General features: G+C 37.3%; 1 protein-coding gene across 1 annotated transcript; it reads left to right on the top strand.

Moving 5' to 3' along the window:
* The first annotated feature begins 3,039 nt into the window (after positions 1–3,039).
* LOC136258940 (cystatin-B-like) lies at positions 3,040–13,581 on the top strand. The gene is made up of 3 exons (XM_066052328.1): positions 3,040–3,207; positions 11,379–11,480; positions 13,322–13,581. Exons 1-3 carry the CDS (start codon positions 3,136–3,138, stop codon positions 13,424–13,426), a joined length of 279 nt encoding a protein of 92 aa, XP_065908400.1. The 5' UTR covers positions 3,040–3,135; the 3' UTR covers positions 13,427–13,581.
* The last annotated feature ends 507 nt before the right edge of the window (positions 13,582–14,088 follow it).

Here is a 14,088-nt window from a genome sequence, read left to right as displayed (position 1 = left end):
AAATTGAACAAAATATGGAGCATAGCTAATACTATTAGGTGAAAAATAAAATGATTGCTGAAAAGAAAAATGGGTGGAAAAAAGCAAAATAGCTAGCTACTGTAGAGTCTAGACTCTTCCTAGTCGATTGCTGTGAGTATAAACTATTAAATCAATTTGACGAATTCACACTTCTTTAGCTACTTCATCAGATTACATACTGTAAACATTTTAAACAATCTGTCTGCTAATAAATCTCCTGGACCTGACTGTATCCCTAACTTTGTACTAAAACTCTGTAACTCAATCATTGCTCCAGTACTACAGGTAATTTTCACTCAAAGCCTTAAAAATCAGACACTTTCTACAGACTGGTTATCTGCTAACATTGTACCAATCCACAAGAAGGGTAACAGAAACCTGGCATCCAACTATAGGCCTATTTCTCTTACATCTACATGTTGTAAAGTAATGGAGCATATTGCATTTCATTTCATAATGGAACATCTCAACAACAATAACATCATTAATAAGCATCAACACGGTTTCAGGCCTTCTCATTCCTGTCAAAGTCAGCTACTGCTACTAGCTGATGACATTCTTAAAGCTACGGACGAAAAGAAACAAGTAGATCTGATCTTTTTAGATTTTTGCAAAGCCTTTGATAAAGTGCCACATAGACGGCTATTAAACAAACTAAAGTACTATGGAATTACTGGTAACCTTGTTAAATGGATAGAGCAATGGCTGACTAAAAGAAACCAACAAGTAACTCTAGAAAATCATGTGTCAAGTTAACTAATCGTAAAGTCTGGAGTTCCACAAGGAACCGCATTGGGACCTCTCATGTTTTTGTTGTACATTAATGACATTGATGAAAATATTTCCTCAACTGTTTGGCTATTTGCTGATGATTACGTTATGTATAGGATAATTGATTCCTTAGAAGATTCACTGTGCCTTCAAAGAGACCTCAGTACCATTCTTAACTGGACTAAAAAGTGGCAGATGCAATTGAACATTGACAAATGTGTAGTATTAAGGTGTACAAGATCAACATCTCCCATTAATTATGACCAATGGCGGATCCAGGATGGGGCATTTGGGGCAAATGCCCCCCTGTGGAGGAGCCAGCCATAGCTAGCTAGCTACTTCTGATTAAAATACTAAACTTTATATCAGGCCAAGATCAGTTTATAAAACTCATAAAAATACTGTATGCACATTTTACTAACATTCATTACAAATTTGCCTGAAACTAAAGCAAACCAAAGTCCAACTAGCTGTGAAATAGTCACCCAGCACTTTCGAGTGTACTAAGCGCCTCTAAAAATAATTATCGTGTTGGTGCTGTTTAAGACATTCAGAGCCTTTAAAACAGCTTTAAGACTTCACAACCTTCTGCAAAAGTCCAAAATGGCTAAAATCAACAGTGAGACACTACTAAGAGGTGATTACTTGCTGCTTCAAAAATTTAGCAACTAACAAGAGAATCTGGCACCTACAACTTAGCCTGTTTGTGCCCCTCCCCTTGCCAGCTCCTGGATCCGCCCCTGATGACTATAATTTAAATGACAAAACTCTTCAAGTAACAGAACAACATCGATACCTGGGACTTATTTTTCATGAAAGCATGCAATGGTCGCATCATATTCAAGCTATGTGCATTAAAGCAAACAGATCCTTGAATTTTCTTCGGCGCAACTTAAGTAAATTTAGTAGTAATGTCAAGCAAAACGCCTGCATTAGGCCAATGAAACTTGATTACCAGTTTCTCGCTCAGATTTTTGAAAATTTGATGCGGGCGGGCGGTTATTATTCATTATTCATTATTTTTCCAAAAGCACAACACACATCCAAACATGAAGATTCCTGCCAAAAAACAGTGAGATCTACACTGATTACTCTTGCATTAAATAGCTAAGGTACGTTACTAATCTATAACAAGTGATTTTTCCATTAGAGTATAGCTGATTGCTCTATTAGAGTAAAAGTGACCGTTCTATTAGAGTATTTCGATCTGAAATACCAATAATGAAATTCCATGCGGGTGTATCAAAAGCATGCGGGCGATGACGCGAAACTGCTAATCAAGTTTCATTGGACTTACCATTATAAGACCATTGTTAGAGTATGCAGCTTGTGTCTGGGACCCTTATCATGAATACTTAATACATGACATAGAAAAATCCAATGACGTGTTGCAAGATGGGTCCTTTCTGATTTTAGTTGGTACAGTAGTGTGACAGATATGTTGAACTTCCTTGAATGGCCAACCCTACAAGAGAGAAGACACATTAATAGGTTAAGCCAATTTCACAAAATTGTTCATCAGCTTACTCCTTCCATACAGCTACCATCTTATTTCTTACCAACTCAGTATCCAACTATAACATCGATTTATCATCCCAGTCAGTTCCACTGTATCGTATCAGAAAAGTTTCTTTCCGAATACTTTAAGAGAATGGAACACTTTACCTAACAACTTTATTGAAGAGCAATCCACAGAAATTTTTACCAACCACGCAATGAATAATTTTATGTATGCATGTATGTGTTAAATGTTTTTTTTGTTTGTAATTACCTGGGTCAATTATCAGCTATGCTGTCTCGACCCGGTATATAATCATAATCATAATAATCATAATCACTTACCGTACGCAAGGAAATTTTGACGTCAAAAAATTTGACGAATTTGACGAATCGGTTTAATTCTTCAAATTTAAATTCGTCAAATGTTTATAAGCGCACTTAAAAGTACAGGTTTTGCCTACAATTTTTTGATTTTCGTCAACATTTTATTCGTAAAATCTGCTAAAGTCTGAATTGGTCAAATTTTTTTGACGTCAAAATTTCCTTGCGTACGGTATGCGATCAACTCAATACTTTCAAGTAGCGCCTAAAACGCTGCGTTTTTTAGCTCAAAAATTGTGTCTTATTGTGAGTACGTGATTTAATAGCATGCATATAATCTACCACTCCCTAGACTGATTGCATGCATTCTATTACACTAGCTATATGCATACATGCAAACTCGCATGAACACTGCGTGGTGCAGTAGAGCGTGATAGCTAGTACAGCTAACTTGTATGTTAACTATAGCGTTTGGTTGTAGTGATTCAGTTAATACTAATAATTTAAACCTAACTTGAAAAAATGAGCAGTGGACCGGGGGAGTGGTCTAGTTTTAAACAAGCAACTCCAGAAACACAAGATATCGCTGAAAAGGTAACAGTATGTCACACAGACCGGCGCAAACTGTGAACGTGTGTTTAAATTGATGCTATAAGTGGCTTTGAAAAACTGCTTCTGACAAGTCACCTTGATAATTTCCCTACATTACCGGCACGAAATCTATCTCGCTAGTCTATATATTTTAATTCGTGAACATACTAACTTCGTGTAGTAAACTGAGATTATTGCAGTAACAGGTATATACGTGGACATAGCATGTTTATCGTTTCAACATATTATTGTTATCGCTTGAGTGCGGTCACGCGTGGTGGTTTCTAATTAAATTAGCCGCAGGCTATATTTTTAGGCACACTTGCAGTCTTAGTAATAGTTAGACACTCGCAATAGGTGTCTTCGAGGATTTAAAAACCTGAGGTGACGTCAAGACGTCACCGATGGTTTTTAAATCCTCGAAGACGCCTATTGTGAGTGTCTGTGTTTTAGACAATGGCGTAGAAGCAGTGAGTTAGTATAGAGAGTTCCCATTGGAAACACCTAGGGTATTTCAGCGAGCAAAAGATGTGAGGTCGCGCAAGCTCGCGCGCAAGCCATGAAGCGCGAATAACTGAAGGTTTGTAAAGTCGATAAAAGGTGTTTAATCCAACTGCTTCGTCATACCGTGCTACACCAGTGGCTTCATTGTATCGGAGATTTGAAAAGGAGAAACGTAGGAAATATGAGCAGAGGATTAGGGAGGTTGAGATGGGTTCATTTACCCCATTAGTCTTTTCAACGTTTGGTGGAATCAGTGGATGTACCAGCATCTTTTACAAACGTCTAGCCTACTTACTGTCCCTGAAGAGAGAAGTTCCCTACAGCAGCGCGATGTCTTGGCTACGTTGTCGCATCAGTTTCTCGTTGCTCCGCTCAGCGATTGCGTGCCTTAGGGGGGCGCGCTCCCACAGTGGTTGTCCCATCAGCCATAGGGCACTTGACCTTGTACTATCAGAGGGTCGGGTGCCTTCCCCCTAATTATTTAAATTGCTCCCTTTAATCTCAGTCCAATTTTTGTCTAGCACTTCAACATCTAGTGCTAGGGGTGGTGGCAAGGGGTGCTGGTTACCCCGGGAAAAAAAAAAAAGTCGATAAAAAGTATGTTTGAGGCATTATAGATACGTCTGAATGGCAGCAAATGGGAATAGCCAGTGCCAACATGGCTGTCTTGCATGGTTTACAGAGCGTGCTTTAATATGGCGAAGGCCACAAACTGAATTAATGGCTTGTACCACGATGGTCTATAAATCCGCTGAGCTACCCACGATAACAGCGTACCTGAGTGTAATTTATTTGTAATAATCTGCTCGCAATCGCTTGGTGTTTACTGATGTGCGAAATAATAATTGTCCACAAAAGGCTAATTGCATTACTGTAGGCCACATTGTGGTTGTAAACAACTGTCGGGTGTCTTACCAGTAAGACACCTGATACCAGGTTTCTTCGCAAATAAGAGACCTCCACACATCAAATGAAACGCTGCATGCCATTGTCTAAGTACAGTTAATAGGTCACTAGGTGTCGTCCTCAGCTGTTGTCACAAGACTCACAACTACCAACGTACGGGTGTATACGTAGCTAGGGACTCTAGGAAGCGGGCTTTCTAGGAGTGGGCTTCTCAGTTGTCATAGCTACTATGTAAGTATTGCTGTTGCCTGTGTTTTCTTGTCATCTATGTAATTCAGTGTTATGTGTATGCATGGTGCTATTTTCTTGCTTTGTGTTTATGCATGTATCAGTATGTAGGGTTTCCACTCAAAATAGGAAGGTGCTTCATTTTGTTGTTTCTGAAGATTTTCACACAGATTTACCTTTACGATAAAGCAAACAAGTGTTAATTTGTTATTGGAATGTTTGCAGCAGTCATTATCAGCACAATTTCAACATAATTATGTAAAAATCAAAAAAGTGGTCACGTGACCAAAAATCCCTTCGTATAGGATTCAGTTCCACTGCAAAATAAGATGATACCCCAGCCTTTTTCATTGTTTATGATGATTTTCACACAGGCCGACCTTAAGATAAAACAAACAAATATTAAACTGTCTTACTTTCAATATCAGTGCAGTTTTAACTATAAATAGCCAAAAAGTGGTCACTTGGCCAACAATCCCATTACAGCTATAAAGGATGTGTATAGCATTACAAGATGTAGAAGTCAGGTAAGAAAATACACTAATTGTGACTTAGGTCACCATAAAATACAATGATTTTCTAATAAGCTGTTCTTCCTATTATGCTAGCATTATGCTCAATGCTTTCAGGCACCTATTATGCTCATAGTTATCCCAGTATAATCGGCGGGTCCCTACTGACAGGAGAACAGAACATAGATTGCTGATGCTATATAAAATAATTCACTATCTAGTAGACATTGACGCTGACTCCTTACTCCCACCTTGCCCTTGTAACCACTCTACACGTGGACGCCCAAAGAGATTCTTACAGTTACCAGCAAGAATTAATGCTTACTCAAATTTTTCCCAAGTAGTATCAAGCTATGGAACTCTCTATCTTAATGATGATGTAAATATTTCTGATCTCAGCTTATTTAAGCAAAGGATAACAGGACTGCTCTTTTAATTTAAATAATTAAATAATTTTTTGTAATCACTTTGTGCATATATGCTCCTTGTGAGGCCTGCACAGTAATAATATTGAATTAAAGAATGCCCAACTATGGAGTAAGGTGGTACAACAGTAATACAGAAAGACAAATGGCAATGGTGGTTGGGTTGAGTAAAGATGTAGAGGATGCATCACTAGTTTCATTAGGCCACACATTGCCATTTTCCATTTTCCATGTTGCATTATGCTACTAACAGCTGAATGCAGCCACTAACCAACTGTGTTAGATAACATAACTACTTAAACATTTACATTCTTGGTCATGTGTATTATTACTGTGTTATATTAAGGTATTAATATCTAATCTTGTAATTTTTTTCCAGCAGTGCTGAATGCCCAGTAAACAATTGTGACCAGGCCTGCAAAAACAGGGCATCTGGGCACAAACTACACCCAGTGACTCTACAGGTCATATCTCACTCAGTACTGTACAGAATCTTTGCAATCTGTAACTTAGACAATTAAATGTTCACTAAGAGCTGATATTTACACAATTAAATGTTTACTCTAAGAGCTGATAATTGCAACAAAAAGTTATGATTGGTGAAAGTTTGATAAAGTAGGAAAAAATCATGTGCCCACAAGCCCTATTTTCGCAGGCCCAGTCACAATTTTATTTTTATTAATATTCCTTTTTACATGAGCCATCACCAAATGAGATTGATTGCTTCATGGTTGCCCGGCATTAGACATTGCTCATGCCAATTCATTTTGCTCCTATCAATGTCATGCCCCTACCCCAAGGGTCCCATACACGTACTGAGGATTTGTCATCCTCATCGTACCCCACTCTTGGGCTTTTGGTGGTGGTAGGCTGTTGAACCAATAACAAAATAAATTATTTTTATAGGTAACTAATGAATTATATTTAATGTACAGAACTTAGCAAATTGGATAAATCAAATCTCCTATAGAAACCTCTCTTAGGGGTGAAAATTTTATTGTTACTTGTAAAATTAATTCTATACCCCAGGTGGGCTCAGCTATTAAATCAGATAAGTATTATCAGTGTTGTGCTAATTGTAGTGAGAAGTGATTCTATATTAATAGCTGTAAATTCTTCACATAGTTAGTCATCTCTATGGTAATTAATTTTGATTGTTGATATAATAGGCCAGGCAAAGTAAAATTGGTAGTTTCTCATAAGCCACTTGCTCAATTTTGATTTGGGCAGGATAGTGGCAGTTATTTTTTACTATTTAGCTAATATGAAGGAAGTATGAAGGAAGCCACCCAAAATCACAGCAATAGCAGGTTATATCTGTCACTGCAAGGATTATCAAAAACCTTCTTAAATGTAATGCTTACAATCATCTTTCTGGATCAGGAATAAATGTTTCCTTGGCTGAAAATGATGGCTGGCTTGTCTAAACATCAAAACACCAGCGCACATGATCAATTATAGCAGCAATGAATTAAGAGTTTGTAGTGTTGGTAGCGGGTGATGAGAAACTAAAACTTTTCCTGGCATTATGATGCTGTAGTTATAATCATTTCCACCTGGATTTTCAAATTTTCATGAATCACGATCACATTTGTTTTAGCCTTGTGCCCATGTAAGGTTTCAACCATAGTGAACAATGAATAATAGCCACCTGCCAGAGTACCCTAAAAAAACCCATGTTTCACATTTGTGAAGAGTGTGCTCTGTGAACGTTGTGCCAGTATGCATTAACTTCTACAATTATATATATCATTGTCCCCTAGGCCTCAGCAAAATTTCCTAATGACAGGGTGTGCAGTAGGGTAGTAGGTATATGGAATAGGGGTCTAGGGGCTGTGCCCCCCACATGCCTGACACTATAGAGATATTTAGTATGTTTTGGGACTAAAATTTTTAATGCAGAGTAACAACTATGTACAGTAGTACAGTCATTATGAGAGTCAACCTCACACTAATTGCAACAAAAGCAAACTCAACAGATTTTGTTTCCTTATTATGTCCTCAATGATAGAAAAAAAGTCCTAAGGAATCCCCGTTGGGGAACAGTGTGAAATCACTAAAATAAAAATCCACGTTTTCGCTTTGATGTTTTAACAGTGTTTGCAGTCATATCTCAGCTAGGATACTACTTATATCAAAACTTATTATACCATTAAAAAGCTCTCGCAAAGACAAATCTTTTGGTACTAAAATTATCACCTTAGCAAAAATGTGTTAACGAGTTATAATCAAATATAATTAATAATATACAATACTATCAAAGAGATTGTAGCAAATGCCCTTGTATGACTACGCAAGTGTGTCAATACCATTGTTGTGAGGTATGTTTGTGCAGCCAGTTCCCTTGCAGTTACTACAAGCGGGAGTGCACTCATTATTGTGCTTCTTGCATGAGCATCTTAGTGTACTGCAGTCAGTCTGGCAGTTGCATCTGATCACCCATAGCAGATGTTCAGGACCAGGAGGTAGCGATGTTTGAAGTGGCACAAACCCCCTTCACACTCTTGCCATCCCCAGTCTCTGGGATAAAGTTCTGCAGCTGATCCTTTCCATTCTTCAACTTGAAGGTACACGTGCAGGATGTGGTACTTTGCTGCTGCTGAAGTTGGTGGTAAGGATTGTGGTTTTATGTGGGATGTTTTTGCAGCCACCTTTTCACAGAGCCATTTATGTCAGAGGGAATCTAGTGTGTCAGTTAACATTCCATTGTAGACTAGTACTAGAGCTTTCTCTCTTGCATCTATCACATCATGTGTGAAGGCTGAATCAGAATGGAACACCTTTGCTTACACACAGAACATACCACTTGCTTTGAACTTGCTAAGGGATGTCCCTTTTCCAATCCCATAGAGATGTGATGTTCCCAAGAATGGCATGGATGAAGAGGATGTTGTTGCAGATGTCTTGACCAAGCTTTTCTTTTGCAGCTTTGATGTTTCAGACACAAGCTTTTTGTGTTTTTCTTTGGCTCAAGACAAAAGAAGATGCCATGGTAGTTGAGACGTGTGTGGTAACAGAGCAGAACAATGAGGTCAGTGTCTTTACCAACTGGTATAATGGTACTGGTGGTAGCAGATTGAACAGCCTTCTGAACAATCAAAAGATCAGCATCTCCTGGTGCATAGTTTTGTAATTACTCTTGTACTCAGCATGAAAATAATTGCTGCTCATTTGTTTGGTTGGACAAAAACTGGTCCTTCGTTGTGATGGTCATGCATGTTAGCAGCAACTTTCACAGTTGCATCAGCCTTTCCTTTTGACTGCCTCTGATGTGTCATATCTTCTGTGTTCACATCTATGGCATCCTTGTACTTTCCTGCATTGCTACACATTCTGTGTACTGGTGCAGATGTCTCCATATGTACACAAGACCATGCATGGGATGCATTGTAGAGGTGTTCCACCCACCAAGACATACTGAATGCCATCATCTGGGATTTCTGCTAGGACACCACTTTCACAAGTCTTCTATATTGCATCAGCAAGTGCTGGCTTGTCTGTTTCATGGAGCAAAAGAGAGGAATCTAAGAAAGCAGGTGGATAGCTACACAGTTCATGTTTGAAGGCTACCTCCAGATCATCTGATGATTGCATGACAGTAGTAAGTCTCTGATCTGAAAGAGGAGCAGTGGACCAACCTGAATTCCTCTGAAGATGACCAAAGATGACCAAAAATCTCTCCTCAGATGAAAAAGTACAAGCCTGCCATTGTTTAATGTGCTTGGCATTGGCTCCTCTTGGTTGGTGTCTTTTGCTATTTGATGTGGGTTGCAGTATTTGCAGCAACAATGCTGATGTACTACTTCCCCAGGCATAGTACAAATGCTGTCATTCCTGGAAATACTGACCTGGTTGATGGTTGAACTACCCTTTACTGTTGGAGTAGAAGATGGGACACCTGTATCTGCAGAAATCTTGTAGATGGTGCACAATACAGGTTGTACATCCATTGCTGGAAGAAGAATTGAGAATATTTGAGTGAGCTGAAATACAGAATGATCAACCTACTTTTATCTAAAGGTCCCTGGTTCATTCCCGGGTTTCAGCACCTAATGTCAAAATTAACAAAGTTTGCCCTGGCTTGTTCAGTTAGTTAGTAAGTACTCTTCTCATGCTATCACCAGCATTAAAAAACAACTACAGATACTCTGCCTTATATACCACACAATGTTGGGCCTGATCATTCTCATTGGTAGATGTGATATTTTGTGCATCCACAACATAACCTTTCTCCTGCTGGTTGAAAACTCTCAAGCTCACTATAGTACTCTGTATGCATGCAAAAACATGCATAAAGGCATTGCTACAGTAGTTACAGTTGCAAAACATGTACATGTACAAAGAGTAAGCAAATCCAGGATATATTTAATTATAACTCATTACCACATTTTCCTAAGGTGATAGTTTTAGTACCAAAAGATTCGTCTTTGCGAGAGCTTTTTAATGGTATAATAAGTTTTGATATAAGTAGTACCCTAGCTGAGATATGACTATAAACACTGTAAAAAACATCAAACCATTAAGGAGCAAAAAGTGGATTTTTATTTCAATGATTTTCACACTGTTCCCCCATGAGGATTCCTTAGGACTTTTTTCTGTCATTGAGGACATAATAAGGAAACAACATCTGTTGAGTTTGCTTTTGTTGCAATTAGTGTGAGATTGACCCAATATTCTTGGTAAAATGACTGTACTACAGTGTATCAAATACAAATAGTGATTTTCTGAGTGCATAGCATGCACTGATCAAACATTGTAGGGTCAGTGACAGTCATGAGTAGTTCTGAATCAGTTACGTATGCCTAAAATATTATTAATAGCATTCAAAGGACCCTTGCATGACTGTGCAATTCATTTGCAAAAAAATCCTAGCAAGCCAAAATTAATGTGCCCATGGGATGGGATGGTGCTGCAGATGCAAGTTATCATATTCAGCAACTGCGCCTATTCATGCAGGTGACCGCTCTATTGGAGTAATTGACTGACTGCTCTGTTAGTGTTAGGGATGCGGCGATTATGCTGGCATAATTTCGGGCATAATAGGTATGTGTGGAAATCAGGAATTATGCTAGCATTTTGAGGTGATTATAAAGCTTTAACAGTAGGAAAATCTGCAGATTGCATAATTCCGTTAAAAAAGATCGAGATACTCTAATAGAGCAGTCAGAAACTCTAATAGAACAGTCATTGAATATTATTTACTCTAATAAAGCAGTCATATTGAAATGAAATTCTCTAATACAGTAACCAGCTAAAGAATTCAAGACTATTTGAAGCCTAAACATCAATGAAAATGGTCTGATACAGCAATGAACTGGCATTATTAGCCAATTATGGTGGCATAATTTTGGGAATAATGGGCAATTCTCAAAAGCATAATAGGTGATTTTTTGAGCACTGCTCAAAAGCATAATGCTCAATTTTTGGAGCATAATAGCCTCATGCCTAGTTAGTGTATATGTCTTGATCTTGTATAATTTTGAGGCACGTGCCCAGTGTTTCTCCTTGAATCTGCCACTGATACTTATACTACAATATGACTAACTATATATACATAGCTAAGCATTATTATTTAATGTTGAACCATATTTTACTGTAGGTAAAGAAAACTGCTGAAGAAAAAGCTCAGATGAAGTTTAATGTCTACAAAGCTATCAAATACCGAACTAAGGTGGTAGCTGGAATCGATTTCAATATTATTGTAAGAAAAGCTGTATTACGCATAACTCTGTACCAGTTGTACAATAATAATGTATAATTGCACACTATACCACTAGATTGATACAGAGATACCTGTATAATTAGAGCGGCACAGCACAAAAAAATGGGCATTTCATGCACTTTGTGATACAATTACGAAACTTTCGACACAAATAGTAATCCTTGTGATAATTATTTTTTGATATAGAGCCATCACTGATTTGACCTCTGGTGACCTTTACAGCCATGTTTTCATTGCAAATTCATCATTTTCTGTCTTTATTTCCCTGAGGCATTATTTTACACTGTTTAAACATGGTTACAAATTAAAGGCCTTGCTGACAGAAACTACTTGATTTTTATTTGAAGTCAATTAATGGTTTTATCCCAAAGTTATGATAATTTATTTTAGCCATGAAATCCTATGAAGTTTACTACCCATCGGTAATTTATACCCCAAGGGCAACAAATTTTATGACTACTTAAAGTAATCATGCATGGCTTTGTGATGGAAAGAGCTGTTCACTTCAAACAAAAGTCGTATTGTTTCTTAGATCAACACCTTTAATTTGAAACCTCTAAGCCCCAGGTGGGCTCAGATAAACTCTCAATGCAAAAAATGGCTATAAAGGTTTCCTAAGGCCAAACATGCAGTGGCACTATATCAAAAAATAAATGTCACAAGGATTATTATTTATGTGGAAAGTTTCATAATTGTATCACAAAGTGCATGATATGTGCACTATTCTGCTTTACTAGTAGACAAGAACATGACTATCTAAAGGCACTAGCTACCTTATAGTGTCACTAGACTATTGCAAATTTTCAAATTTAATAATTTCTTTTTGAAAAGACAACACTGCAGCTATAATAATTATGTATATCTGTGTCTGATGTATATATAATTGTATAGTGAAAGTGAGTAATCAAACAAGGATAGAATCTTAGCCTGCATGGGTTGTCAAGAATTTTAATTACCTTCCAGGAGAACTATATACACTGCAAGCCTGAAGCTGAAATATCAATTTCAGTTTAAATTATGTTGAAATCTGCTGAGTTGTGAGTCTGAAATATTGTATGTCTATAGTATGTTCACGTTGAGCTGAATCTTGAAAAACAGCTAAAAATTAAATGTGGATTTTATCTCAACAGAGTTACCATTTCAGCCAACCAGATGATTATTGGTAACAGCAAAGGTGTCAACAACAGACACATACGGTTTGGCTCCATTACAAGTTTAGGAAAGGGCTGTAATGGACACTGTATTTGTATGGCTTCCCCATAGGAAATGTATAGTGAAAATTTTGATTGGCTGTAAATATTATGTCAAACATTTGAACAAAAAGATTTTGAAACGTTTTTAGCGGGTCAAGCAGTACTACAAATCGGCCAAATTTCAAGATCGTGAGTAATTGCATCCATGAGTTATTAAATGTTTTTGAGGATTCAGCTCAACGTGAACATACTATAGCTAATGTTTTATTCATTGAAATTTGCAGTTGCAAATTGTTGCGGTAAGGCTAAGAAAAGTTAATTATATGTTTCTGGTTCCCTTCCTGGTCATTTTGTGCTGAATGAATTGCACAATCACCATACAATATTTTTATATCTGTTGAAAGGTATTCATGTCTTGTAAACACGACTTTTCTTATAAAGATGCACTAACTTTATACATTAACTTTGTTTTTTCCTGCAATTCCATGTACTGCCATGTAAAATGTATAGCGTACCACATCAAAAAGTTCAAAAAAAATCCTGGTCACCTGGTCAATTTTAGGGAATTGGCAGGACCAGAAAAATATAATTACCTTTGCATGGCCTAATTATGTGATTTTTCTTCAGGTGAAAATAACCGAGATGTCACAAAATGCTGATATGGTGGTAACTAGAAGTTTGGATGATGAGTTTTCACTGGTTTCAATAACATTTGACGTGAAACCTAATTGACAGGAATATAGAAAACATAATAGAGCATTTTACTTCAAGTTTAGTAGAGACAGTAGAAATTTAACATTTTTGTGTTTTGCACAGGTATCTAGCTATACTTTTGTGTGTTTGTACCTTCAATGAGGTTTACATGACAATTTAAACCAAGTTAATAACGGATGATATAATTGTGATATACATACAAAAATAACTGTAGGGTATACGCATGTGTGAAGTAGGCACGTGATCATTATTTGTCACTTTGACATGGTGTTGACACTGATTAAGTTTTCAGCTGGTTTCTTGCATGTCACGGTATATGATATGTTATTTGGCATGCACATATTCAAGGCTCATGTGCATTTGTATGCACAGTTTGACTGGGCCTGAAAACAGGGCATGCATGAGGGCACAAACTACACCGCATCACCCAATAAGTCATATCTCAGTTAATTTTGCATTCTGTAACTTGTATAGCTATAAAAAAGCCAATTAATTATAACTGTGTAACAATTACTGAAATTTGCATTGCCATAGCAAAACTGCATACAAAGTTATAGGTGATGAAAATTTGGCAACTTTTATGTGTCCATATGCCCTGTTTTTGCAGGCGTAATCAAATACAATGTATACACCATTACTATGAGGTGTATTGCTCTTATATACACCCCAATTTCAAAGTC

The sequence above is a fragment of the Dysidea avara genome, chromosome 6 (genome assembly GCF_963678975.1).
Source record: "Dysidea avara chromosome 6, odDysAvar1.4, whole genome shotgun sequence".
NCBI lineage: Eukaryota > Metazoa > Porifera > Demospongiae > Dictyoceratida > Dysideidae > Dysidea > Dysidea avara.
The sequence above is the reverse complement of the archived record's forward strand: the minus strand, read 5'-3'. Positions and strand labels throughout refer to the sequence as shown.

Coding starts and splice junctions, on each gene's coding strand:
- LOC136258940 (XM_066052328.1), top strand. CDS start 3,136: ATGAGCAGTGGACCGGGGGAGTGGTCTAGTTTTAAACAAGCAACTCCA. Junction 3,208..11,378: donor CACAAGATATCGCTGAAAAG/GTAACAGTATGT, acceptor ATTTTACTGTAG/GTAAAGAAAACTGCTGAAGA. Junction 11,481..13,321: donor GAATCGATTTCAATATTATT/GTAAGAAAAGCT, acceptor ATTTTTCTTCAG/GTGAAAATAACCGAGATGTC.